Source organism: Tursiops truncatus, chromosome 16, assembly GCF_011762595.2.
Source record: "Tursiops truncatus isolate mTurTru1 chromosome 16, mTurTru1.mat.Y, whole genome shotgun sequence".
Lineage (NCBI taxonomy): Eukaryota > Metazoa > Chordata > Mammalia > Artiodactyla > Delphinidae > Tursiops > Tursiops truncatus.
The window spans coordinates 59,191,260-59,216,860 of NC_047049.1; the positions used below are offsets into that span (position 1 = coordinate 59,191,260).

The 25,601-nt window shown below is 39.6% G+C and overlaps 1 protein-coding gene across 2 annotated transcripts; it reads left to right on the top strand.

Annotated features, from left to right (window-relative positions):
• The first annotated feature begins 3,714 nt into the window (after window positions 1-3,714).
• Window positions 3,715-24,309, top strand: PLA2G12B (phospholipase A2 group XIIB). 2 transcript variants are annotated; one of them, XM_019935966.2, is made up of 4 exons: window positions 3,715-3,930; window positions 14,703-14,791; window positions 18,303-18,468; window positions 23,990-24,309. In XM_019935966.2, exons 1-4 carry the CDS (start codon window positions 3,720-3,722, stop codon window positions 24,109-24,111), a joined length of 588 nt encoding a protein of 195 aa, XP_019791525.1. In that variant the 5' UTR covers window positions 3,715-3,719; the 3' UTR covers window positions 24,112-24,309. The 2 variants fall into 2 exon arrangements, with proteins under 2 accessions (XP_019791525.1, XP_019791526.1); XM_019935967.3 differs by having other exon boundaries at window positions 23,993-24,309.
• Window positions 24,310-25,601: the final 1,292 nt, after the last annotated feature.

Consider the following 25,601-nt stretch of genomic DNA (forward strand, 5'->3'; position numbering starts at 1 on the left):
AGGGTGGGAGGGAGGGAGGGAGACGCAAGAGGGAAGACATATGGGAACATATGTATATGTATAACTGATTCACTTTGTTATAAAGCAGAAACTAACACACCATTGTAAAGCAATTATACTCCAATAAAGATGTTAAAAAATTAAAAATAAAAAAATAAACTTGGTTGGACTACGACTGTCAAAAAAAAATAGAACAAAATAATGCCATTTGCGGCAACAGGGATGGACCTACAGATTGTCATACTGAGTAAAGTAAGTCAGACACAGAAAGACAAATATCATGTGATTTCATTCATATGTGGAATCTAATTTTAAAAAATGATATAAATGAACTTATTTACAAAACAGAAACAGATTCGCACATTTTGAAAACAAACTTATGGTTACCAAAGAGGAAACGTGGAGGGGGAGGGATAAATTAGGAGCTTGTGATTAACATACATACACTACTATATATAAAACAGATAACCAACAAGGACCTACTGTATAGCACAAGGAACTCTACTCAATATTCTGTAATAACCTATATGGGAACCGAATCTGAAAAAGAATGAATATATGTATCTGTATAACTGAATCACTTTGCTGTACAGCTGAACTAACACAACATTGTAAATCAACTATACTCCAATAAATTTTTTTAAATCTGAAAAAGCATGTGTGTATATATATATATATATATGTATATATATGTCTCATTCACTTTGCTGTACACCTGAAACTAACACACTGTAAATCAACTAGACTCCAATAAAAAATTTTTTTAAAGTTCTGAGGATGTAGTCTATAGCACATTGACTACAGTTCACAACATTTTATTATATATATTTGAAAGTTGCTAAGAAAATTGATCTTAAATGTTCCCACCACAAAAAGGAATGATAATTATGTGAAGTGATGGAGGTGTTAACTAACCCTACTGTGGTAATCCTTGCACAGTATATATAAGTATCAAATCATCATGATGTACACCTTAAATTTACATAATGTTATATTCCAGTTATATCTCAATAACACTGAGGAAAAAAACTAGGCAAAGAGGGACTTGAATAGACACTTCTACAACGATGACATACAAATGACCAAAAAGCTCCTGAAAAGGTGCTCAATATCACTAATCATTAGAGAATGCAAATCAAAACGGCAATGAGATACTACCTCATACCCATTAGGATGGCTGTTGTCAAAAAAAAGGAAAATAACAAGCATTGGTAAGAATGTGGAGAAATTGGAACCCTGTGCATTGCTGGGGGCAATGTAACTGGTGCAGCCACAGTGGAAAACAATATGATGATTCCTCAAAAATTTAAATGTAGAATTACCATATGATCTAGCAAATCCAATTCTAGGTATGTACCCAAAAGAATTGAAAGTAGGGACTCAAACAGGTATTTGTATACTAATTTCACAGCAGCATTATTCACAATAATGAGTACTGACACATACCTCAGCATGGATGAAACTTGACAACATTATGCTCAGTGAAACAAGCCAGACACAAAAGGACAAATATTGTATGAGCCATTTCTATGAGGTACCTTGTATAGACAAATTCATATGGACAGAAAGGAGAATAGTGGTTGCCAGAGGCTGAAGGAAAAGAATGGGGAATTATTGTTTCATATGCATAGAGTTTCAATCTGGGATGATAAAAAATTTCTGGAGATGTGAAGTGACGACAGCTGAACAACATTGTGAATGTACCTAATGTACTTAAAGACACTGCACTGTCCATTTACAAATAGTTAAAATGGTAAGTATGAATGGTTTACTGCAATTACAAAAAATTTTAAGATATCAAGAAGTGGGGGGAAAATACTATTACTAGCTCCAGTAAGAGCTGGATCAGCAGAGCCTTCTCAAAATTAAAGATTATCAAATATTATTTGTGGCCTTGCATTTGCCAAGAGCAATTGACATTGCTTTCAACTGTATGAATTGAAAATGAAGTTATTAAAAGTATAAATTTTGATGACCTAATAAATTTACAGAAAAGCAAGTCAGAAAAATGATCAATCATGACATCATATATTAATAAAGCATTACACATCGTATTATATAAAATTATGACACCAAAAATTGTTACTCAGTTATCACTATTATTACCCAATTATATTTTGCAACAGTGATAACACAATAAAACATTTTTAAAGGAAAACTTTGTATTTTAGGTCCCTTAATGGCACTTTTTCCCTGCTTTTTGAAAAGGAGCTCCGCATTTTCATTTTGACTGGGCGCCCCAGATTATATAATAGCTGGTTCTGACCCTCAGCTCTTATCCTTGATAGCCTGTTTATCTTTGACTGAGTCATTTAACCTTTGTATCTCAGTTTTCTCACCTCTCAAATGGGAATGGTATTTACCCTCCTTTGTAGAATTGATGTGAAATTTAAAAAAATATATACACACACACACAGTGGTTTTAAAAATTGTAGGTACTTTAAAATATTGGTGGCATTGTTGCTGTTCATATGATATATTTTATAACTACTACCCTTCCTGGAGTCTGAGTCTTTAGACAAATATATTTCTTATCTAAAAGGAAGAAATTTAATTCATTATTTTCTCTGGGGCTTTCCAGACTTTTGAGAGAGAAGCTAAGTAACTCATTTGGTCCATAAAGCCATCGTTTTTTAGCTTAGTGATTTCATGGATGGAATTTATTTCTTCACATGACTAAAAAAGCAAAGTATAAACTGAAGATGATGCCAAAACACTAGACTTCGGTCAACACTTTTTTTTTTTTTTTTTTTAGGGATTTTCCCGGACCGGGGCACGAACCCACGTCCCCCGCACCGGCAGGCAGACCCCCAACCACTGCGCCACCAGGGAAGCCCCCGGTCAACAGTTTTAAAGTCTAAAATTTCAAATAGTGTTTCTGATAAACTCTCTGACTTTTAAGCAACTCAATGGAAGAACAATACTAAGAGCGCTGAGTTCCCCCAGCTCTATCTCAGGGCAATCTGTAGATACCAGACGCTGCTGAGTGTAAATAAAAATACTGCTGTAAATACAGAGGCAAAAATGCCCCAGCACTAGGATGGCTTTGATGAGGAGCTCTGCCAGATTAGAGGACTGAGTCTGAGAGCCAAGCACTGACCGACGCAGAAGCTGGCGTCCTAAATCTGAACCCTCCCATCGCGCACACTTAGAGCAAACTCTGACAATACCCGGACCGTTGGTACAGGTGACACTGTTGACCCGCCATCACGGGGGGCTTCCTGAGTCCTTTACACATCTTCCTGCATCTCCCTACATCTCCCTAGTTACCATACGTAGGTGAGTGGCTTAGGGGTGCGGCTACGTCCTTTGTGTCAAGAGGCCTGTCCTAGGGGACCAAACTTGTAACGAATCCATAGGTTAACCAGCTGGTTGGGGGTAGAATTCCAATTGCTCCACAACTCATGCCTCTGAAAAGTTGGCTAACATCCCCCTGCTCCAGGGCTGGGGAATCCGCTCTGAAGTGTTCTCTCCCTCACTGGCCATCCCTCAGAGAGGCCCTCCTACTGCCTAACCTTTGCCCTTTCTAATTGCCCTGATCTCATCCCAACCTCCATAGCTGTGTTTAAAGTCCACCTCTGGGGAACACACAGACTGAGTGCTCCAGATAATTCCTTTCCCAGTCTTGCTTGGCATCTGGCCGGTGGGCCGTGTACCCAGACTTCCTGGGACACTGGCTGGGGTTTGAGGAGGGACCTCAGTACCTACCTGGCTACAGGATGACGCTGGCCACTAGCTTCTTGATTTTGTGGCTCAGCCTGGGGGGTGGCCTGGCTCAGAGTGACACCAGCCCTGACGCAGAGGAGTCCTATTCAGACTGGGGCCTTCGGCACATCCGGGGCAGCTTTGAATCTGTCAACAGCTACTTCGATTCCTTTCTGGAACTGCTGGGAGGGAAAAATGGAGTCTGTCAGTACAGATGCCGATATGGTGAGTGCACGGTCTCTCTTCCAGTGAGACTGTCACTGGTGGACCTGTGAAGAGCTTGAGCAGGGCCACAATCTGTCATGCACTTTTTCCTGTGATCCACCTCTTAGAGGGGTGCCAGATTCAGCAACTAAAAATATAGGACACCCAATGAAATTTGAATTTCAAATAAACAACCAAGACTTTGTTAAGATATGTGAGATATTTGGGACACAATTATAGTGACAAATTACTGGTTGTTTATCTGAAATACAAATTTCACTGAGCTTCCTGTGTTTTTTCTGGCAAACCTATTCCAAGGAGTTTTTCGAGAATTGTTTCCCTGGGGACAATTTAATGGGTTTATTGTGAGGCAGGTAGGTACTTAGGAAAAGGTGGCAAGGGTGGGGAGAAAGAATAAGAGATGTCTTTGGGAGGTGTTCCTAGGGATGGAAACTCAGCTGAACATTCAGGGAAAATTCTGCCAGAAAACTCTGCGCTTCCTCAGTTACTCTGCTCCTAGCTTGGAAATGGATTCGCCTCTCCCCCTGAATGCAGTTCACACCTTCCTTCCAGATCTGTCAATCTCTGATCAATTTGCCTAACCACCCCCACCCCCAAGAGAGCTGTCCCTGCCTCAGTCAGCAGTGACAGTCCTTTGGTGGGTAGGATGGGTGTCTGCCAGCTGCCTCTGTCCACCAGGGAACAGGCCCCAAGCAGGCCTGGGGATGTGGAACTGAATGGGTAGGAGCACTACCTCACCTGAGTTGTAAAGAGGGTACATGGGAGCCTGCGTGCAGGTCTGGCTGCAAAAGAGCAGACCCTGTGGCCCGTTCTTCCTTCACCTTGCACTGGAATTCAGTGTAACGGGAGCAGAACGTGGAGCCCTGGACCTTGCAGCTGGGAGGCAAAGGGTAACTTCAAACGCAAACGAAGGTATTTCTGAAAGCATACACAACCTCATACAGCATTTGCGTCACTGTTTAGGTTATCAGATGTTTCATCGTGGGATTAAGAGATGAAAATGGTGAGTTGAGTCTAGCAGGAAAACACTTGAGAAATATTTTCTCCAGACACTCAACAGATAAAACTCAGCTTGGAGAGAGACTCAGAAGAGGTACACACTTGCTGGACTCACCCAATCAGTCTCACAGTCCCTTTTTTAACCTTTGAGCGGGGGAAATCCCTTCCTTATAAACGGGGAGTGACTAAGAGACCATGGTTAATCCTCCAGAACCAAGTTTTACAGCACAGAAGCTTTCATCTCAGAGGGGAATGTTGAAAAAGGAAGCTACAGCGTCTCTGTGAAGATTCCATAGGGTAAATCTGTGCTAGGACCCACCTGTACCGCTAGCAATGTCTTTGTCTAAGGTGTGTTAGACTAATGCAGAGATGCCTTGTCACAGGGACTGTTCTCACCTAGTTTGAATGGATGGGGCAGGAAAGGGTTAACTCACTTCAGATATTTGATCAACACTGGTGCTATTTTCCTTCCTGAAGGCAACACAAGACTTAGGTCTGTGGCTTAGCAAATAGATAACAGCAGGATTTTTTTTTTTTTTAAGGGAAACAAGAACCAAACCCTCTTTTTCTCTAGCAAAACAGCATTAAAAGATTTTAGCAAATTTTGGTTGCACCTGGGTCAGTCGATGCAGCAGCCACGGGTGGGGGATGAGAATAGTCGACAGAGAGATTGCAGGAACACAAATAACTCCACTCACTCTACAAAACAGGACCTGTCCGACCAGGGGTCTGAAAAACACGTAGGAAATAGGGGGTTAAGCCTTGTTACCTCTGGAACGCAGCAGAGCCAAGAACCTGGAGGCTGTGCCCAAGCAGTACAGAACTTCTTCTCAAGTTGATTGTGGATCAAGCAGGCTTTTGAACAGATAACGTCTAATAACTAACTGAGTCTCTGTTTGCTTTGTGATACACTTCTTGTGCACAAGGCTTCTCTTTCTTCAAAAGAAACTTGCTGTGCTGCAAATCCCCTGAAGGGCTTGTTTAAACTGACTGCTGGCCCTCACCCCTCTTATACTGATTGGGTAGGTCTGGGGTGGGACCAGAAAATTTGCATTCTTAAGCGTTCACAGGTGATCCTGCTGCTGGTGGTCCTGGGACCACGCTTTGAGGAAAAAACTGCTTTAAAAACTGCAATTTTTTTTTTTTGTCAGAAGGAACAATTTAGCAACAGTTAGTCTACAAGAAAAAAAAAATTGCCATTTGGTAGGTACTTACCACTGCTTAAAACAGTGGTTCCTACCTTGCTCTGCACTTAGAATCACCTGCGGGAGGCTTTAAAAAATGCCTGCTGCCCATATCAATTAAATGGGAATCCCCATGGGTTGGACCTAGACATCGTTCTTTTTAACGTTTCCCAGGTGATTGCAAAGTGTGACCAAGGTAGAGAGCACTATTTAAGGGGTCATTCAGCCCATAGATTGTTCAGACAGACAAAGGTATATTTGTATCCTGCTAGCCTACGCTAGCGTATCAATATTGCTTTCCACACTTCTTGTATCTACAATTCGTTTTCAGGTCAACACACATCTGAACTTGCCAAATGATCGGGCTGTAAATATAACGAGATTCAGCATGGATCAATAGCATATATGGTACAGCTGGGTTAAGGGGTCTGCACTGATGTGAACACGATTCCCTCTCCCACCTCAGGGATTCTGATTCAGTAGGTCTGTGCTAGGAACTGCACACGTGGTCCTCGAACCAGACTTTGAGAAGTACTAGTAATGGAAAAATCAGGGGTTTGTACTGGGGGTGGGGGTGGGGGTTGGGGAATCTCATTGCTGATGACCTTTGGCAAGTTATGTCTCTCAACCTTTGTTTCCTCATGTTTATAACTAATGTTAATAATACCTACCTTACAAGATTATTGTAAGAATTAAAGATAATATATATAAAGAATTAGTGCCGTATGGAACATGGCAGATACCAAACAAATTTTATAAATGTTATGAGAAAATCTGGTGAACAGGTTAACTATGCATTCGGATTCTTCAGATTCCCTTTCAAAATAAAATTAAAAAACATGAAATCCCAGTGGCTGGACAACATCCTCTCAGCTTCTGGAAGAAATCATCAAATGATGATTTAGGTGTTCTGTGCCTTTATGAAGGTCTGTGACGCAGAGTTTCTGTGTCTTGTAAATCATGATTTAAGCTATCAACCACACCGTCACACTTTGATAAAAGGACCTCATGATGATTTTCTTCTTGGGTTTAGTTCTAGGAAGAAAGGTATCCTTAAATATCAGCATTCTTATTTTCAGGAGAATTTTTATCTGTTTGAAATCTTAGAGCAAAATTTTATGAACCTGTGAATTTATACATTTTTCTAGACAAAGAATTCACAGGCTTCATCAGATTCTTAGAGGACCTGGGGCCCAAAAAAAGAAAACAGCTACTGACTTAGAGGGCAATGGTTGTTCTCGAGAAGGGTGAGGAAATGTCCAGGTTTGCCGGTGATGGAGGGATGGGGTGCGCGTTCCTGGAACGTGGGACTTTAAGTACTAAAACAAGGATGGTCCCAGGCAAACCAGGACAAGTCGCTCACCTTACCTCATGCAGTAACTTAATCTGTTTTAGTGACTGAAATAGAGTTTATTGCTTCAGTTAAATTGTCACAGTTCTGTTTTGTTCCCTTGTTGTGTTCCTCATGCTGTATTTGAGGGTTTCTGGCAGGAAGCAGGATGTGCCCTTCAAATATGGCCCTTGGACTCCTAGGCAGACCTCTAGTGGAGCACACAGAGCCACTTCTGCGGGAACCAGCTGGGTGGGGAGAAGGGCCACACCCTCCTAAGAGGTTTAACCCTTGGCCTGGGTGATAAAGCGCCAGACAGTTTTACTGTTGTTTTCAGTGACAAAACAGAGAGAAAAACGGTGGGGCCCAGGAGGTAGCGGACCTTCCTGCCGGTAGAACTTTCGGGTTTCATGCCTAACTCCCTCATTTGTCTTTTAAGTGTTTTGTGGCGTTTCACTTTATGCAGAAGTTTTAAATTTTCCTAAGAACCAGTCTATCAGTCCTTTTCTTTATAGCTTCTTCATTTTTTGTCTTGCTTAAAAGACCATCCTCACATCAAGGTTATTAACAACATTCGGCTCTTTTTTCTGTGAAAGCAGCTGTAGCTAATACGTAAGGAATGAGTGTTGCTGTGTTCTGAAAAAGAACTTTCTGGTGAGCACTAAAGTTTTAATTTCAAATAATTTTCATATGTCACACAATATTATCCTTGTTTTGACTTTTCCCCCAATCATTTAAAAATATAAAAATCATTTTTATCTGGCAGGTTATACAAGAACAGGCAATGGGCTGGACTTGGGCCAGTGTTTGCCAAGCCCTCATCCAGAAGATCAGATGGTCAGCCTCCCACTCCTATAAATAGCCAAAACCAAAAAATAAAATTAGTTTGTGGACATTGTACATTATTGATGCCTAGACTCAAAACATCAAACTGAAAAGACTCAACACAACTCAAATCTGCTCCGACTGTAATATGAGGATATAGTACCTTATTTCTGTCTGGACTCAAACCATCACTTTTTTTCTTAGAACTTTTAATTCAAGCTTCAAACAGAATTTCTACAACTTTCGTAAAATATTAAAAAAAAAAAAAAACTGTCATCAATATCAGGCCAGATGGGACGTATCTATAGTTGGTGTCCTATTAACTTTCAAACTGGAATATCAGAGTTTTATCTCCTGTGAGTTACCAACTGCAAAAATGGCAGAGGGTAACTCAGGAAACTGGACTGAGTCTGCTGCAAAAGCCCTTTATCAGCGAAATTATTAAAGAGCTAAATTTCACCATCAAATTTAGACATTTGTTTCTTCATTGAAATTTTTTCCCTGATTTCTATAAAGCTAGTATAGGTAGAACATTTGTAAAAGAACAATCTGAAGAAAAAATAAAATCACCATAGTCTCACCTCCAAGAGACAATACGCTTTAATTGTATGACATAGTGTGATTATTTTCATATATGTAATTTGATTACTAATATTATTTAATACACTTTACCCATTCCCCTATTCCCAGTGCTACATATACACACACGCACACACACACACACACACACACACACACACACGGCAGGTTAGTAGTGTATCAATGCTAAGTTATATTTCTCAAGACCTTTGAAAAGTAATGCAGGGATTACTGGTAGGTTGGTGGACTCTGTGTCAACAAGTACAGGACCTCTCCATTACAAATAACAAGAAAGACAGGGTGGAAATAAAATATTAAAACAAAAAACACACACTCAACCTAGAATGAAATAAAGGGAAAACTTCAAGTTCTAGAAATGAAGGGGAAACAAAAAGCCAAAGTGGTAGCAGGAGCTGATGCTGCCATGGCCCTTGGGGGTGTCAGTCTGGCACATATATAGACTCCAGGGGCTGAGGAATGGGCTTTATTGCTCATACAGAGAGAGGAAAAGTAAATTTCACCTGTAAGAATTGGGAAGTTGGAACTGAACAGTCTGCATAAAGCTTAGAGCCTGAGAAACTGTCTAGTCTGTTTAAAAGGGATTAGATTATTGGATTATCCAACATTCCAAGAAGTAGCAAGAATGCTTTCTGTCTACCTGGGGCTGGAGCTTGGAGGAGGGATAAAGAACATCCACTAAGAAAAATCACTACCTGGGCTTCCCTGGTGGCTCAGTGGTTAAGAATCCACCTGCCAATGCAGGGGACATGGGTTCGAGCCCTGGTCCACGAAGATCCCACATGCTGTGGAGCAACTAAGCCTGTGCACCACGACTACTGAGGCTGCGCTCTAGAGCCTGTGAGCCACAACTACCGAAGCCCACGCACCTAGAGCCTGTGGTCCGCAACCAGAGAAGCCACCGCAATGAGAAGCCTGCGTACTGCAAGGAAGAGTAGCCCCTGCTTGCTGCAACTGGAAAAGGCCTACACACAGCAATGAAGACTCAATGCAGCCAAAACAAAAAAAATCACTACTTGAAGCATACATTATGCATAGGTGAGGAATCTGAATCTATACAGCTGGCCTGGTGTGAGTATCCCAAGCTGAGAAATTAACATAAAGACATGTGTCTCACTTATCTTGGGACTCCTAGAGCCACAGCAAAAGCAGTTAGGGACTACTCTGTAGTATGTGACACAGGGCACAGGAATTCATTTAGAAAAACAAGCCCTCCCGAAAACAATTACATACCATTCAAAAAGATAACCCACCATGCGGGAGAGTCAGTAGACGTCAAAAAATGAAACGGCATCCCAAGGAAGGGAGATAATAAAAAAATAACATTTGAAATTATTAAAGAAATAAAAGAAACAATAGAAAACATAATTAAAAAACAGAACTCAATGAAAATGAATACACAGATTTAAAGAACATTTACATAGAACTCCAAGAGATGAAAATTATAGTCATCGGAAGAAAAAAACTCAGTGGATGGGTTACATAGCAGATAACCTAGCAGTTAGTCAACCTAGAGATAATTAGTAAAATGGAAAATAAATTTGATGAAGCTAGTAAAAATTCAGTACAGAGAGAAAAAGATAGAAAATATGAAAGAGAGATTAAGATATATGAAGGACAGGATTAAAAAGAATCACCATTCAGTATAAGAGGCCCAGAAGGAGAAACTATAATGAAGAAAATAAAAAATTCAGACAAGGGCTGTGAATTCTCCAGAGGTGAAAGACACCCGAGTCTTCAGATTATTCCAGGTGGGGTAAGGATACACAGTCCACCTATAGATACATTGTAATGAAACTGTGGAGATTGAGGAAATTGGAATTTTTGTGCATTTCTGGTGGGAATGCAAAATGGTACAGCTGCTGAAGAAAGCCTGCTGATAGTTCCTCAAAAAGTTAAACAGAATTACTATGTGACCCAGCAATTCCACTCCTCGGGTACCCAAAAGAACTGAAAACAGATATTCAAACAAATACTTGTACACAATTATTCATAGCAGCACTCTTCACAATAGCCAAAAGATGGAAATGACCACCACGTCCATCGATGGTGGATGAATAAACAAACTGTGGTACATCCAGAGAATGGAATATTATTCAGCCATAAAAATAATATGGATGAACTGTGAAAGATGGAGCGTGACTGCTAAAGATGGGTACGGGGATGATAAAAATGTTCTAAAATTAGATTGTGGTGATGGTCTCACAACTCTGTGAAAAGCTAAAACCCATTGAATTACACACATTAAACAGGTGAACGTATAATATATTAATTACATCTCAATAGAGCTGTCGTAGAAAAAAATGTAATGAAAAAGAGATGCAAATCATAATGGCAACTGCAATAGTTAAGTATTGTTGAGTAGCAGGTGACCCCCAAACTTAGCAGCAGAAAATAACAAACATTTATTGTATCACACAGTTTCTGAGGGTCAGGAATCTAGGGGCTCTGCTGGGTGTTTCTGGCTCTGAGTTTCTCATAAAGTTGTAGTCACACTGCCTGTTGATATTAGTCTCTGAAGATATGACTGAAGCTGGAGATCTCCTTCCAAACTCATGTGGCTGTTAGCAGGAAGCTTTAGTTTTTTACCAATGGACCTTTCCATGACAGAAGTTGTAGCCTTTTTTTTTTGACATCTTTATTGGAGTATAATTGTGTTACAATGTTGTGTTAGTTTCTGCTGTATAACAAAGTGAATCAGCTATATGTATACATATATCCCCATATCCCCTCCCTCTTGTGTCTCCCTCCCTCCCTCCCCATCCCACCCCTCTAGGTGGTCACAAAGCACCTAGCTGATCTCCCTGTGCTATGCAGCTGCTTCCCACTAGCTACCTATTTTACATTTGGTAGTGTATATATGTCAATGCTGCTCTCGCTTCGTCCCAGCTTACCCTTCCTAGAAGTTGTAGTCTTTTATAATGTAATCTTGGAAGCAACATGGCTCCACTTCTGCCATATTCTGTTGATCACACAGACCAACCCTAGGACAATACACAAGGTTATGAATACCAGGAAATGGGGATCACTGAGGGCCACCTTGAAACGCCATCATATACATATGTTGTACCACAGCAACAAATACCCAAACAGACTGTGGCAGAGACTGCTTATTGTCCCCCTTTTCTACATTCATAAGCCCTCCTCCCAACTTCCAGCAGGGCTCATGGCTGCCTCCATTGAAGAAAAACTTCATTTCCTAGCCCACCTTTGCAACCAGGTGTTGCCATTTGATTAAGGTCTGGCCAAAGGGAAGTAAGATGAAGTGATGTGTGTAACATTCTGGAGTGTGTTTGTTAAAGAGAGGAGCTCTGACCTTTCCACCTGCTTCTTCCATCCTGCTGCTTGTAATATGGATGTGTTGGCTGAAGCTCCATCTTGGACCATGAGAGTCAGGGCTAAATTCCAGGGCTGGTAGAGCTGAAGGCTAGAAGCAGCCTGGGTTCCAGAAAAGGTCAGATTTATCATTCCAGCCTTCTGAGCCTTAATTCTGGATCTTGATGAGATATCCTATCTTGTTTAAGCATCTGAATAATACAGTATGTAGGAAGTATAATAAATATATGGAGAAAATTATAACACTCTGTTGAAAGACATAAAGGAAGACCTAAGTAAATGGAAAGCTATATTAGGCCCATGTTTGGGAATCCAGAATATTATAAGAAAGTCAGTTGTCTCCAAATTAATCTATAAATTCAATGTATTTTAAATACAAATCCTCATTTCATCTCTTGTAGACATAATCTACATGTCTCATGTAGACTAATTTGACTCTCAAATTCATATGCAAGAGTAAATGTCCAAGAGTAATGAAGGCAGTTTTTAAGAATAATAAGGAGGGAGGGCTCTAAAGCATAGACTTCCTACCTAAAAATTAAAACAGAAAGATGGGGTGCAAAGGGGCTTCGACTGTACTTACACCATTTAATTAAACAGAAGAAATACAGCATGTTTGGCAAGTTAACATTCATTGTGTTTGTGTAGTGGGTACATGGGTATTTGTTTCTCTGACTTCAGTTTTGAAATATTTCATAATACAAAATAATTGAAAATAAAATACCTGGCAGGAGAAGATTAAAGAAAAGAAAGAGAAAATGCCATGTGTCTCACTTGGAGGATTAATTCTTAGCTTATTTCCTCCGTCTTCTGTTATGTCTTGCATATCCTACACGAGGCAAAGGAACTGGGGAAAGAACATGGGCTTTGGAGACAAACAGGATATATCTGGATTTATATCCCAATTCCCCCCACTTTCTATATGACTCAGGCAAGTCACTAAACCTCTTAGCCCCATATTCCTTATCTGGATAATGGGATAAAAATACTAACTGCAGATGACTGTCCTGAGGTCATCTCAGGTCAAAGTTATCTTTATCTATAATGACTACCCTTGACACACTGACAAAGCTTCTCTGTATGCATTTGCAAGATTATAAAATTACCCAAAAGCCAAGTAGGAGAAACTAAGAAATCCAAAGCTTTTCGGATAGTTTCGCCTTAGTTCTGTGACACAAATGCCTAAAATGTTTCAGTGGGGTGTTTCTTTGCCCTTTGGTCAACAATGCTTTGTCTGCATTTATGGAATCTTGCAAAATTTCCTTCACGTTATTCTAAAAAAGTTTGTGGTACTGTTTTAATTCTGATCCCTTAAGTGTATGATCAGGTCTTTGTGCATAGTATGTGGTCTTACAGTGGATAGAAGAATGAGAAACCTTGAGTTTTAGTTTGGTTTTGCCACAGACCTTATCTTCAAGGTTGTGCATGTAAGAAATATTAGAATTGTTAGTAAATAAGTGCTCATAAAATTCTTCAATATTCGGAGAAAAATGCTAACCTGGTTTGAAGGTTATTACTCTTTTATGATATCATCATAATCATCATCACCACCTAATTTAAGTCTGGTGAGGAGCAGTGACTTTTTCTTTTAATTTTTAAAAAAATTTTCTTTATTTTATTTTCTGCTGCATTGGGTCTTTGCTGCTGCCCGCGGGCTTTCTCTAGTTGCGGCGAGCGGGGGCTACTCTTCGTTGCGGTGCGCGTGCTTCTCACCGCGGCGGCTTCTCTTGTTGCGGAGCACAGGCTCTAGGCGTGTGGGCTTCAGTAGCTGTGGCACGCAGGCTCAGTAGTTGTGATTTGCGGGTTCTAGAGCCCAGGCTCAGTAGTTATGGCACACGGGCTTAGCTGCTCTGCAGCACGTGGGATCTTCCCGGACCAGAGATTGAACCTGTGTCCCCTGCATTGGCTGGCGGATTCTTCACTGTGCCACCAGGGAAGTCCCAGGAGCAGTGAGTTTTTTTTTTTTTTAGTAGTCAACAAATTTTTATTAGTTTTATTTACATATCATAAAATGTATCTGTTTTATGGTAAAATTCAAAAATTTTAGTACATTAATACAATTGCTCAATATCATCACAACCCAATTTTAAAACATTTCCATCAGGGCCAAAAACCAAAATCCTTCTCCCCATTTACAATCATTCCCCTTCTATAGATGATTAAAGCTATAAAATTCCTTTTAATCACTACTTTAACTGCATTACATAATTTTTGATACTTTGTATTTCTTTTCATTCAGTTTATTTCCTAATTCCCTTAAAATTTCTTTTTGACCTATGTTATTATTAGAAGGGTGGCTTTTAATTTCCAAATATTTGGTACTTTTTAATATTTCTATTATTGCTTTAACAATTTAACTTTGTTGTAGTTGAAGAATATAGCAGTGACTTTTAAAGGAAAAACTGAACATGCTTTTTAGATCATTTTTATTTGGTGAATGTTCCCAAATGCTTAATTTCTAAACAGTTCTTCCCGCTTCTTTCCTCTCTTTCCCCTGCTAGGAAAGGCACCAATGCCCAGACCTGGATACAAGGCTCAGGAGCCCAACGGCTGCAGTTCCTATTTCCTGGGTCTCAAGGTACCAGAAAGTGTATGTACACCACCATTGTTTTCTTAGTTGATTGGTTTTAACTAAAACCAATCCAAGAGTTACCACTGATGGAACTCAACACTTAAGGAATATGATTGAGAAATATGATTAGTATTTTAAATTGGATACAGAGAAAGGGAGATCATTTTCAAAGAAAGTTTCTGATTTCCTTTTCTTAGAGGCAGCTATCCCCCAGAAAAGCCGTTGTGTAGTGAACTCTGAAAGCACCAATGCAAATATCAGCTGAGCCTTAGTGAACCAAACATAACTTAATTTGAAATACATCTGACAAGTTTGACTTATTTAAATTGGTGAGACTTTCCAGTGATGTACTGGAGCAAACTGGTACTGACCAGTACCAGTGAGGGCTGATTGCTGTATCCTCAGCACTTTTGCAAGCGGCTAACTTGGTGACGGTACCATCAAATCAACTATGTTTGGAGTATTAACATTATGGGAACCTGCAAACACACCTCCATCCACCCACATGCCCATACACACAACCAGCCACTGGCTAAACATTTATCATTTTGCCTCTGACTGTTTCTCAAACTGTCGACTTCCTCTAAAAACAAGGAATAATTAATTTCTTTTAAGACCCCTTGGAAGCCCTTTTACCTTTTTCACTTTAGAAAAGAGGTTTCATGTAAAATGTAGGTAGAAGGATTTCATATCTAAAATCATAGTTTAGCTATGCCTTTAGTTGGTGTCTTAATCAGGCTAAACTTCACTTTTCTGCTGGTTCAAAAGATTTTTGTAGTAATTTTCTAAGCAGCATAATGTTTATTCTTCTAACTAAAATGCTGCTCACCCATGTGGCATTTTTGTGCAAATTGAAAAAAAGTTCCCTTTCCTCAAGATGGTTTTCTTCCATTTGTCAGAAACTAAGCTTAGGGCTTCCCTGGTGGCGCAGTGGTTGAGAGTCCGCCTGCCGATGCAGGGGGCACAGGTTCGTGCCCCGGTCCGGGAAGATCCCACATGCCGCGGAGCGGCTGGGCCCGTGAGCCATGGCCGCTGAGCCTGCGCGTCCGGAGCCTGTGCTCCGCAACGGGAGAGGCCACAACAGTGAGAGGCCCGCGTACCGCAAAAAAAAACCCCAAAACCAAAAAAAACCAACTAAGCTTAATATACTGATTTTGTAAGAAAAGGAAATGCCTGCCACTGGCTGGATATTTTTCTTAATAAATATATAAATCTATGATGTCCTGTGGGAAGGTGCCCCCTTAGATACGACACTCTTGTTCACTGCACAGCCTTCACAGCTGTACGCCTAACCTGGTCCACAATCATCAATACGTGAATGGACACAGAAGATAATCCTTCCAAATATACATTAGAGAAACAATGTATTTTTGGCTAATATCTTTTACTTGATATCAATTTAGTAGCTAAGAAGGTGGTATGCACTCTATTTTGGGAGTAATGTCATTTTGTTTACTGGTACAAATATTATTTAGAACTAGTTCAAGAATTTCCAATTGAGTTGAATTGAATGATAGCCACTATACTCATCTAATTCTGTTACCTCTGTTGTGATGTATTCTTAGGTTTAGGGGTGAGGTGCAAGCAAAGTAGCTTGCTTCAGGTGTCAGATGATGGGAATTTACCCAAAATTGCTGAGTCCAGGCCTTTGCCTAGTCTAATGAGTTAGATTATCTCTTAATGTAATAATGCTTTGTTTTGGTTTTTGCTTAAAAGGGCCTTTTAAACTACCAAAGTCCATATTCTGCTCTAGGTGGTCTTGTAGTAAAAGTTCAAACAAGAGAACACTTAAGGAGACCCAAGAGGAAAGGATCTATGATAGCTGGTTAATCAATCCCCACCCATACCTCGAAACCAGATTTTCACAGCTTCCATCCAAGTCCAAGTCTATATTATGAGAAGAACTGCAAAAGATCCATGTCAATGGAAGCAACCTAACTGTCCATCGACAGATGACTGGATAAAGATGTGGCACATATATACAATAGAATATTACTCAGCCATAAAAAGAAATGAAACTGAGTTATCTGTAGTGAGGTGGATGGACCTAGAGTCTGTCATACAGAGTGAAGTAAGTTAGAAAGAGAAAAACAATACTGTATGCTAACACATATATAAGGAATCTAAAAAAAAAAAAGAACCTAGGGACAGGATGGGAGTAAAGATGCAGACCTACTAGAGAATGGACTTGAGGACACGGGGAGAGGGAAGGGTAAGCTGGGACAAAGTGGGAGAGTGGCATGGACATATATACACTACCAAATGTAAAACCGATAGCTAGTGGGAAGCAGCCGCATAGCACAGGGAGATCAGCTCAGTGCTTTGTGACCACCTAGAGGGGTGGGATGGGGAGGGAGGGAGGGAGACACAAGAGGGAAGAGATACGGGGATATATGTATATGTATAGCTGATTCACTTTGTTATAAAACAGAAACTAACACACCATTGTAAAGCAATTATACTTCAATAAAGATGTTAAAAAAAAAAAGATCCATGTCTAAACTCACCCTGTTCTCATCTGTTTTATAAACCACAGAATGATTACTCCTCTTTAATCACTTATTGCATCATGTCCCTTCCTTCCTCAAGAGTCTTTATCAAATCTAACTTGCTATTTTGGATGTCAAGGCCATCTATCAACTTGCCTTTCTCCTTAATTAAAAAAATAAAATATATATATATAAATAAATATATATATATATAATAAAAATATATAATACATCACCCTGCTAAGACCCTTGAAAGACCAAACAAACTAATTGACTTGCTCATATATGATATGCTCATTATTTCCTTTCTTTACCTGCTGTATCTTAAGTCTACCATCATCTCTAATAATCCTTTCAAAAAAATTCCTGTTTGGTAACTCTACAAGTGGCAGTCTATGAACTTAGTTTATGACACATTTGTAATTGTTTAGGATGCTTTATAAATGTGTGTGTGTGTGTGTGTGTGTGTGTGTGTGTGTTACTTTGTTGTTTGATCATAGTCCCCTTGTGGTCAGGAACTATGTTCTATCCCCAGTCTGCTCCTCGACGCATACAAACACATATACACATACTTAAAACAGTGCTGCATGGGATGGATCCCTGATAAACGCTGGTGACCTCTTTATGAACTGAGGCTTAATTTTTCATACTTCTGAGACTTGGAATCTTTTGTTTAAACAAAATCTCATATAGCATAGGTTTTAGTTGAATTTGCCAGTCTTGAAGCTATGCCCTCTTGCCTAACTTTCTGATTTCTATTTTTAGCACTATAGTGGCCTGTGAATTTGAAAATTACTAAACCCCAAAAGAAAAAGAAGAAAAGTGGGCCATTCAAAGTTATTAAACTAATAACTAGATCATGATCAAAACTTAGCATCCTGTGACTGTCAACCTGATGTATTCTTTCCAGTCATTGGTGCTTCTGAATAGATCTGAATCTGTAACAGGAATTTGAGAACAAGGTAGGCAAGGTTGCCTAAGGTCCTTGGTCTAAACGTGGCATTTTCTTCCTTCACTTTTCTTCCTTCACTTTTCCTCAGATGGACTTGGGCATTCCAGCAATGACCAAGTGCTGCAACCAGCTGGACGTCTGTTATGACACTTGCGGTGCCAACAAGTATCGCTGTGATGCAAAATTCCGATGGTGTCTCCACTCTATCTGCTCTGACCTTAAGCGGAGTCTGGGCTTTGTCTCCAACATAGAAGGTAGGAATCTTAAGTGCATCTACCCGTGAGCAGGGAGTTTTGTTCCTGTTTTCACACAGAAATGTAGCCAGAGCCCTTTTACTCAAAGAGACCATCAGAGCTCACTGATCTTTCTTTATCCTGTGACCAATGCAAGCAAGGGGGAAGGAAGATTCTGGGCAATCCTTCACTAAAGTTCTTGCTGTCCTGCCCAGGAGCTGCTGGCACCACTCCTGATGGACAGGGCCATACCAAAGCCTTCCCAGAGAAATAAAATCTATCCTCTAAGGACAGAGCAAGAGTTGCCCAACTGGCTTTCGTGATCCATTCCAGTGTTAAATAATTTTCCATATCAGGAATTATTCCGTATAGGACTACATGCTTGGGTTTAAGCCTTTTTTTTTTTTTTCTTATTTTGTTCTCGTCAGGGAAAGAATTTTAATTTAAAAATCTATCTCTTTTGTGTAAAGGTCTCTATATCTTTGAGGATAATTATTTTCAAACAACTGCTTACCTACCTAATTTCTAGCACTGATCCTGTAATTTCTTTTTCCTAATTTACCTTAGGAAAAGTTGTAATCTTTTAGTTTCTGAAGCCCAAACATTACATCCAGGTATTAGCATTGTATATTTTTAGATGGTGAAGTTTGAAATTCAGGCTTATGAAGAGCTGGCCCCATGCCATCGAGAAAGTCAGCTGCAGGAAGAATCTCGGATCTTGTTATAGATCAATGTCTAGAGTGCCGTCCTGAAGTGAATGTGTGAGGGCTTGAAAATATGAATAATTAATTAGGCCCTGTAAAAGGGAGTATCATTCTATCTGTACCTACAAAAGGTGAAAAAGTGCCTGCTGCTAATCTAGGGTCAGGTCAAGTTACTCCCTCCAAGCAACATCCTATTGATTCTTTCTCCTAAATATCTCTTTGATATATCACTTGCCTGGTTACTACAGATTAACCCAATCTCTGGGTCCCATCCAATCTATTGACCCCACAGAGACCAGGTATATTTTCATACCAGACGAATCTGATCATCTCCACCCTCCGTGTAAGTCCTTCAATAGGTTCCTCTTCCTTAGCATTAAATCCAAGTCCTTAGCATGACATTCATAGCCCTTTCTGATTCAGTCCTAGCCTACCTCTCCAGCATCATCTTGCTTATTTCTGATTTCTTTCCTGACTTCTGCTATTCCAAACTATGTGGGTTGATGGTGCAAGTCTTTCTGCCTCTTCAGTTCCCTCTGCTTGAAATACTCTGATCATTCATTTTGTTGTTGTTGTTCAGTTTTATTGAGATATAACTCACATACTATAAAATTCAACCATTTAAATGCTTTTTAAAATATGTTCACAGAGTTATGCAATCAGCCCCACAATTAATTTTAGAACATTTTCATCACTCCAAAAAGAAACTCTAGAGCCATTAGCAGTCCCACTACATCGTTCCCCTGGCTAGCTCTAGGCAACCATTAGTCTGTTTTCTACCTCTGTAAATTTGCCTATTCTGGACAATTCATATAAATGGTATAAAATATGTGGTCTTCTGTGACTGGATTCTTTCACTTGGCAAGGCTTATCCATATTGTAGCATGTATCAGTATTTCATTCCTTTTTACTGCTGAATAGCATTCCATTGTATGGATATAATATGTTTTCTCTATCCATTCATCAATTGATGGACATTTGGGTTGTTTCCACTTTTGGGCTATTATGAATAATTCTGGTATGAACATTTATGTACAAGTTTTTGTGGTGACATGTTTTCATTTCTCTTGGATATATATCTAGGAGGGGAATTTCTGGGTTATATGGTAATTTTATAACAAACTGATTTCCAAAACAGCTATACCATTTCACATTCCCACCAGCAATGTATTATGGTTCCAATTTCTTCACGTCCTTGCCAACACTTGTTATTATCTATCTTATTACAGACCCTAGTAGGTGTGAAGTTATATCTCATTGTGGTTTTGATTTGCATTTCCCTGATGGCTAATGATGTTGAGCATCTTTTTATGTGCTTATTGGCCCTTAAATAACTGCTTTGGAGAGATGTCTATTCATTTGCCCCCTTTTAAATTGGGTTATTTGTCTTTTTATTATTGAGTCATAAGACTTCTTGTATATATTCTGGATGCAAATCTTTTATCAGATATATGACTTGCAAATGTTTTCTCTCATTTTATGAGTTGATTTTTCACTTTCTTGGTGATATAATTTGCAGCCCAAAAGTTTTACATTTTGATTAAGTCCATTTTATCCTTTTAAAAAATTTTTCTTGTACTTTTGGTGTCATATGTAAAAAGGCTTAGCCTAACTCAAGGTCACAAAGATTTACTCCTAAGTTTTCTTCTAAGAGTTTTGTTGTAGCTCATATATTTAGACCTATGATACATTTTAGTTAATTTTTGTGTAAGAAAGGGGTCCAACTTCATTCTTTTGCATGTGGACATACACCATTTGTTGAAAAAGACTATTCTTTCCTACCATTTGTCCTGCACCATTTGTTGAAAGAGACTATTCTTTTCCACAATAAATTGTCTTTGCACCCTTGCCAAAAATCAATTTGCCATAATTGCAGTGTTTATTTCTAGACTTTCAATTCTATTCCATTGATCTATGCCAGTACCACACTGTTCCTATTATTGTAATTTTGTAGTAAAGTTTGAAATCAGGAAGTGTCCTTCAACTTTGCTCTTTTTCAAGATTTCTTCAGATATTCTGGATCTTTTGCATTTCCATATGAATTTTAGGTTCAGCTTGTCAATTACTTCAAGAAATGGCAGGTGGCATTTTGATAGGACTCTTGTTGACTCTGTAAATCCATTTGAGGAGTATTGCCATCTTTTTTTAAAATATTTATTAATTATTCATTTTATTTATTTTTGGCTGCTTTGGGTCTTAGTTGCAGCACACGGGATCTTTGCTGAGGCATGCGAGATCTTTCATTGTGGCGCGTGGGCTCTTTGTCCTGGTGCACAGGCTTCTCTCTAGTTGTGGCATGTGGGTTTTCTCATCTCTAGTTGTGGTGTGCAGGCTCCAGGACGCATGGGCTCTGTAGTTGTGGCGCACGGGTTCCAGAGCACGTGGGCTCTGTAGTTTGCAGCATGCAGGCTCTCTAGTTGAGGTATGCGAGCTCAGTAGTTGTGGTGTGTGGGCTTAGGTGCCTTGCAGCATGTGGCATCTTAGTTCCCTGACCAGGGATCGAACCTGCATCCCCTGCATTGTAAGGTGGATGATTCTTTTGCACTGGACCACCAGGAAAGTCCTGAGGAGTATTGCCATCTTAACAAAATTATGTTTTCTGATCGATGAACATGAATGTCTTTCCACTTATTTGGGTCTTCTTTAATTTCGTTCAACAATGTTTTATAGTTTTCACAGCACAGGTCTTATACTCCTTTGTTTAATTTGTTCCTAAGTATTTTTTCCTTTTTGATGCTTTTTTTTTTTTTTTTTTTGGCTGTGTTGTGTCTTTGTTGCTGCATGCAGGCTTTCTCTAGTTGCAGCAAGTGGGGGCTACTCTTCATTGCAGTGTGCATGCTTCTCATTGCAGTGGTTTCTCTTGTTGCAGAGCATGGGCTCTAGGCATGTGAGCTCCAATAGTTGCAGCATGCAGCCTCAGTAGTTGTGGCACAAGGGCTTAGTTGCTCCACAGCATGTGGGATCTTCCTGGACCAGGGATCGAACCTGTGTCCCCTGCACTGGCAGGCAGATTCATTTTTTTTTTTTTTTGGTGGTACGCGGGCCTCTCACCGTTGTGGCCTCTCCCGTTGAGGAGCACAGGCTCCAGACGTGCAGGCTTAGCGGCCATGGCTCATGGGCCCAGCCGCTCCGCGGCCTGTGGGATCTTCCCAGACCAGGACATGAACCCATGTCCCCTGCATCGGCAGGCAGACTCTCAACCACTGTGCCACCAGGGAAGCCCTGGCAGGCGGATTCCTAACCACTGTGCCACCAGGGAAATCCCTTGATGCTATTATAAAGGGAATTGTTTTCTTAATTGTACTTTCAGATTATTTGCTGATAATGTATACAACTACAATTGATTTTTGTATACTGATCTTTTATCTTGCAACCTTACTGAACTCATTTATTACCTCCAAGAAATTTTTAGTAGATTCCTTAGGCTTTTCTGTACACAAGATAATGTCATCTGCATATTGTCTTCCTTTTCAATTTAGATGCCTTTTCTTTCTCTTGCCAATTGCCCTGGCTAGAACTTCTAGTAGAGTATTGAATAGAAGTGGTGAGAACAATGTGGAGATTAAACAACATGCTACTGAACAACCAATATGCCAAAGAAGAAATCAGAAGAGAATATAACACACCAAGACTTATGAGAAGCAGTAAAAGCAGTCCTAAGAGGGAAGTTTATAGCAATAAATGTCAACATCAAAAAAAAGAAGGATCTCACATCAACAACCTAACTTTAAACCTCCAAGAACTAGAAAAAGAAAAGCAAATGAAGCCTAAAGTTTGTAGAAGGAAGGAAATAAGAAAGATCAGAGTGGAAATAAATGAAATAGAGACTAAAAGGACAATAGAAAAGATCAGTTAAACTGAGAGCTGTTTTATAAAATAGATAAAATAGACAAAACTTAAGCTAGGTTGGCCAAGAAAAAAAAAAAAGAGGATGCAAATAAATAAAATAAGAGGTGAAAGAGGAAACACTAAAACTAATATCACAGAAATACAAAGAACCATAGAAGACTACCATGAAAAATTATACACCAAGTTAGACAGCCTAGAAGAAATGGATAAATTCCTAGAAACATACAACCTACCAAGAATGAATCATGAGGAAATAGAAAATCTGATCAGAACTGTTCCTAGTAAGGAGATTGAATCAGTAATCAAAAATCTCCCAACAAACAAAAATTTAGGACCAGGTGGCTTCACTTTTTTTTTTTTTTTTGGTTTCACTTTTAAAGTGGCTTCAACATTCAAAGAATTAATCAGCCATTTAAATGGCTTCAACACTTAAAGAAGAATTAATACCAATCCTTCTTTCAAAAAGCAGACGAGGAGGGAACACTTCCAAAGGCATTTTAAGAGGCCAGCACTACCCTATTCCAAAACCAGATAAAGATATTACAAGAAAATAAAATTACAGGCCAATATCCCTGATGAATACAGATGCAAAAATCCTCCACGAAATATTAGCAACCTGGTTATTCACCCCACACTTGAATAGGGAAAGCTATAGGAAACATAGTAGTGTTATTTGAGGGAGTATTCTGAAAAAAAAAAAAGGTAAATTTTCCATGGAGTGAGCACAGTGATGTGGGGCATTCTGATTGCTAATCATGGTTTCTACCTGGAGGCCCATAAAAGGAGGGCATCTCAAAGTGTGTTCTGCTTTACTAGATTGGATAGAAGCGCCTCTGAAAAAGCTTCTCTTAAATCTATTTTTTCATTTTAGTTCTGTATTTGGATCACTGCCTCTACTTTCCTCTGGGTATCATGTTATCCTTGGAAATACGCTGCCTCTTCAAAATTACTTAGACTTAACCTTTATATTTCTCTTAATCTTTTTCAAGTAGGCTGTGATTCTCTGGCTGATACTGTGTTCAACACTGTATGGACCTTGGGCTGCCGGCCCTTTATGAACAGTCAGCGGGCAGCCTGCATCTGTGCAGAAGAGGAGAAAGAAGACTTATGAGGAAGAGGTGATTTCTTTCCCATTTTGAGTGACACCACAGCCGTCTGTCTGGGAGATGGTAGTACGGCAGATGCGTCTCATTCTTTTTTCCAAAAGTTTGGATACCGCAAAGCAGGAGAAAGGAAACACTATTCTACAGCTGAAAAGTGAGTCATCGTTTGAGGAGAATTGGAAAAAAGACATGGAGTGATTTGAAGACTATGCTTCACTTTAACACTGGTCTCCCCAGCCAAGACATATTTGCCTGGAAATTCAGTTCTTAAAGACTAAAATACCAGAATTTCTGGAATTAATAATTATATTCATAAGTGAAATTTTGGAGAGTCCAACCATTTGGGAGGCAATGACTTTCCTCTGGTCCATGTTTCAGTTGCCAGTAAGCATCTCACATTTAATAAAGTGTACTTTTTAGAAAATTTGAAAAGAGATGAATGAATTCCATTATCACCAATATGCTTCCATTTCACTTAGAAGAGAACAGAACCCAACCTGGTAAATTCCATCAATGATAACAGTTATTCCCACTGGTGCTGAAGAGATAAGAACAAGGCAAGGTCAGAGGCTTACCTGATTGAAGCCAATGGAGGTAGAGGTCAGATGGCGTTAGGCCTCTAAGGTTCCATTTTTTTCCTTCATTGAACTATTCCTGTTGAAATTCCCAATTACTAAAAAGTATTAGTGTCCTGTTAAGATGAGAAGCACTTGGTAAAAACTGCCACTGAAGACAGCTAGGAAAATCCCTGAAAACTGAGGGGAGTGAGAGACTGAGGGCCATTCCCCAAACGATGGTTCTCAGCCCTGATTGCAGATTAGAGTCACCTGAGGAGCATTTAAAAAACAAAGAATCTCTGGGAGGGGGGTGGGGGGTGGTACCTATGTATTGGTATTTTAAAAACACCCCCCAGTGATTCTGATGCACTGTGAGGCCTGAGGGCCACTAAAGTCAGGGACTGACAAATGAAGGCCCATGGGCCAGATCAGGCCCAACCCCTGTTTTGGTAAAGTTTTACTGGAACACAGCCAGGCTCACAATTGTTTATGGCTGTTCCTGTGCTAGGACAACAGAGTTGAGTAGTTGTGACAGGGCCTGTATGGCCCAGGAAGCCTAAACTAGTTACCCTTTGGCCCTTCACGGAAAAAGTTTGCCAATCTTCGATCTACAGCATTTTCTCCTTTCCCTTCCTTTTGTTAATTATTTCACTGGTTCCAATACGAAGTGTTCATTGCAGTTGTTTCTAAAAAAAAAAAAAAAAGAAGAAAAACTGTTTTCTGATCTTATGTAAAGCCATAAAATGAATTGGCATATTAAGAAAGCAGATTTAACTGCAGATAACATTAATCTTTGTGGTTTAGGATATTTATCTCAATAAAATTTATTAAGCACCTACAAAATAGAGTACGGTATAGTTTTATACCCTTTTCTATTGTCTTATCAATCTGAGGGCATAGAATGCCAAATAACAGGGCATATGGTACCACATTTTAATTCT

Bases quoted from the DNA above. Each gene is read 5' to 3' on its own strand.
- PLA2G12B (XM_019935966.2), top strand. From the start codon at position 3,720: ATGACGCTGGCCACTAGCTTCTTGATTTTGTGGCTCAGCCTGGGGGGT. The intron at 14,792-18,302 runs GTATGTACACCA...ACTTTTCCTCAG, and splicing joins GTCTCAAGGTACCAGAAAGT to ATGGACTTGGGCATTCCAGC. The intron at 18,469-23,989 runs GTAGGAATCTTA...ATCTTTTTCAAG, and splicing joins CTTTGTCTCCAACATAGAAG to TAGGCTGTGATTCTCTGGCT.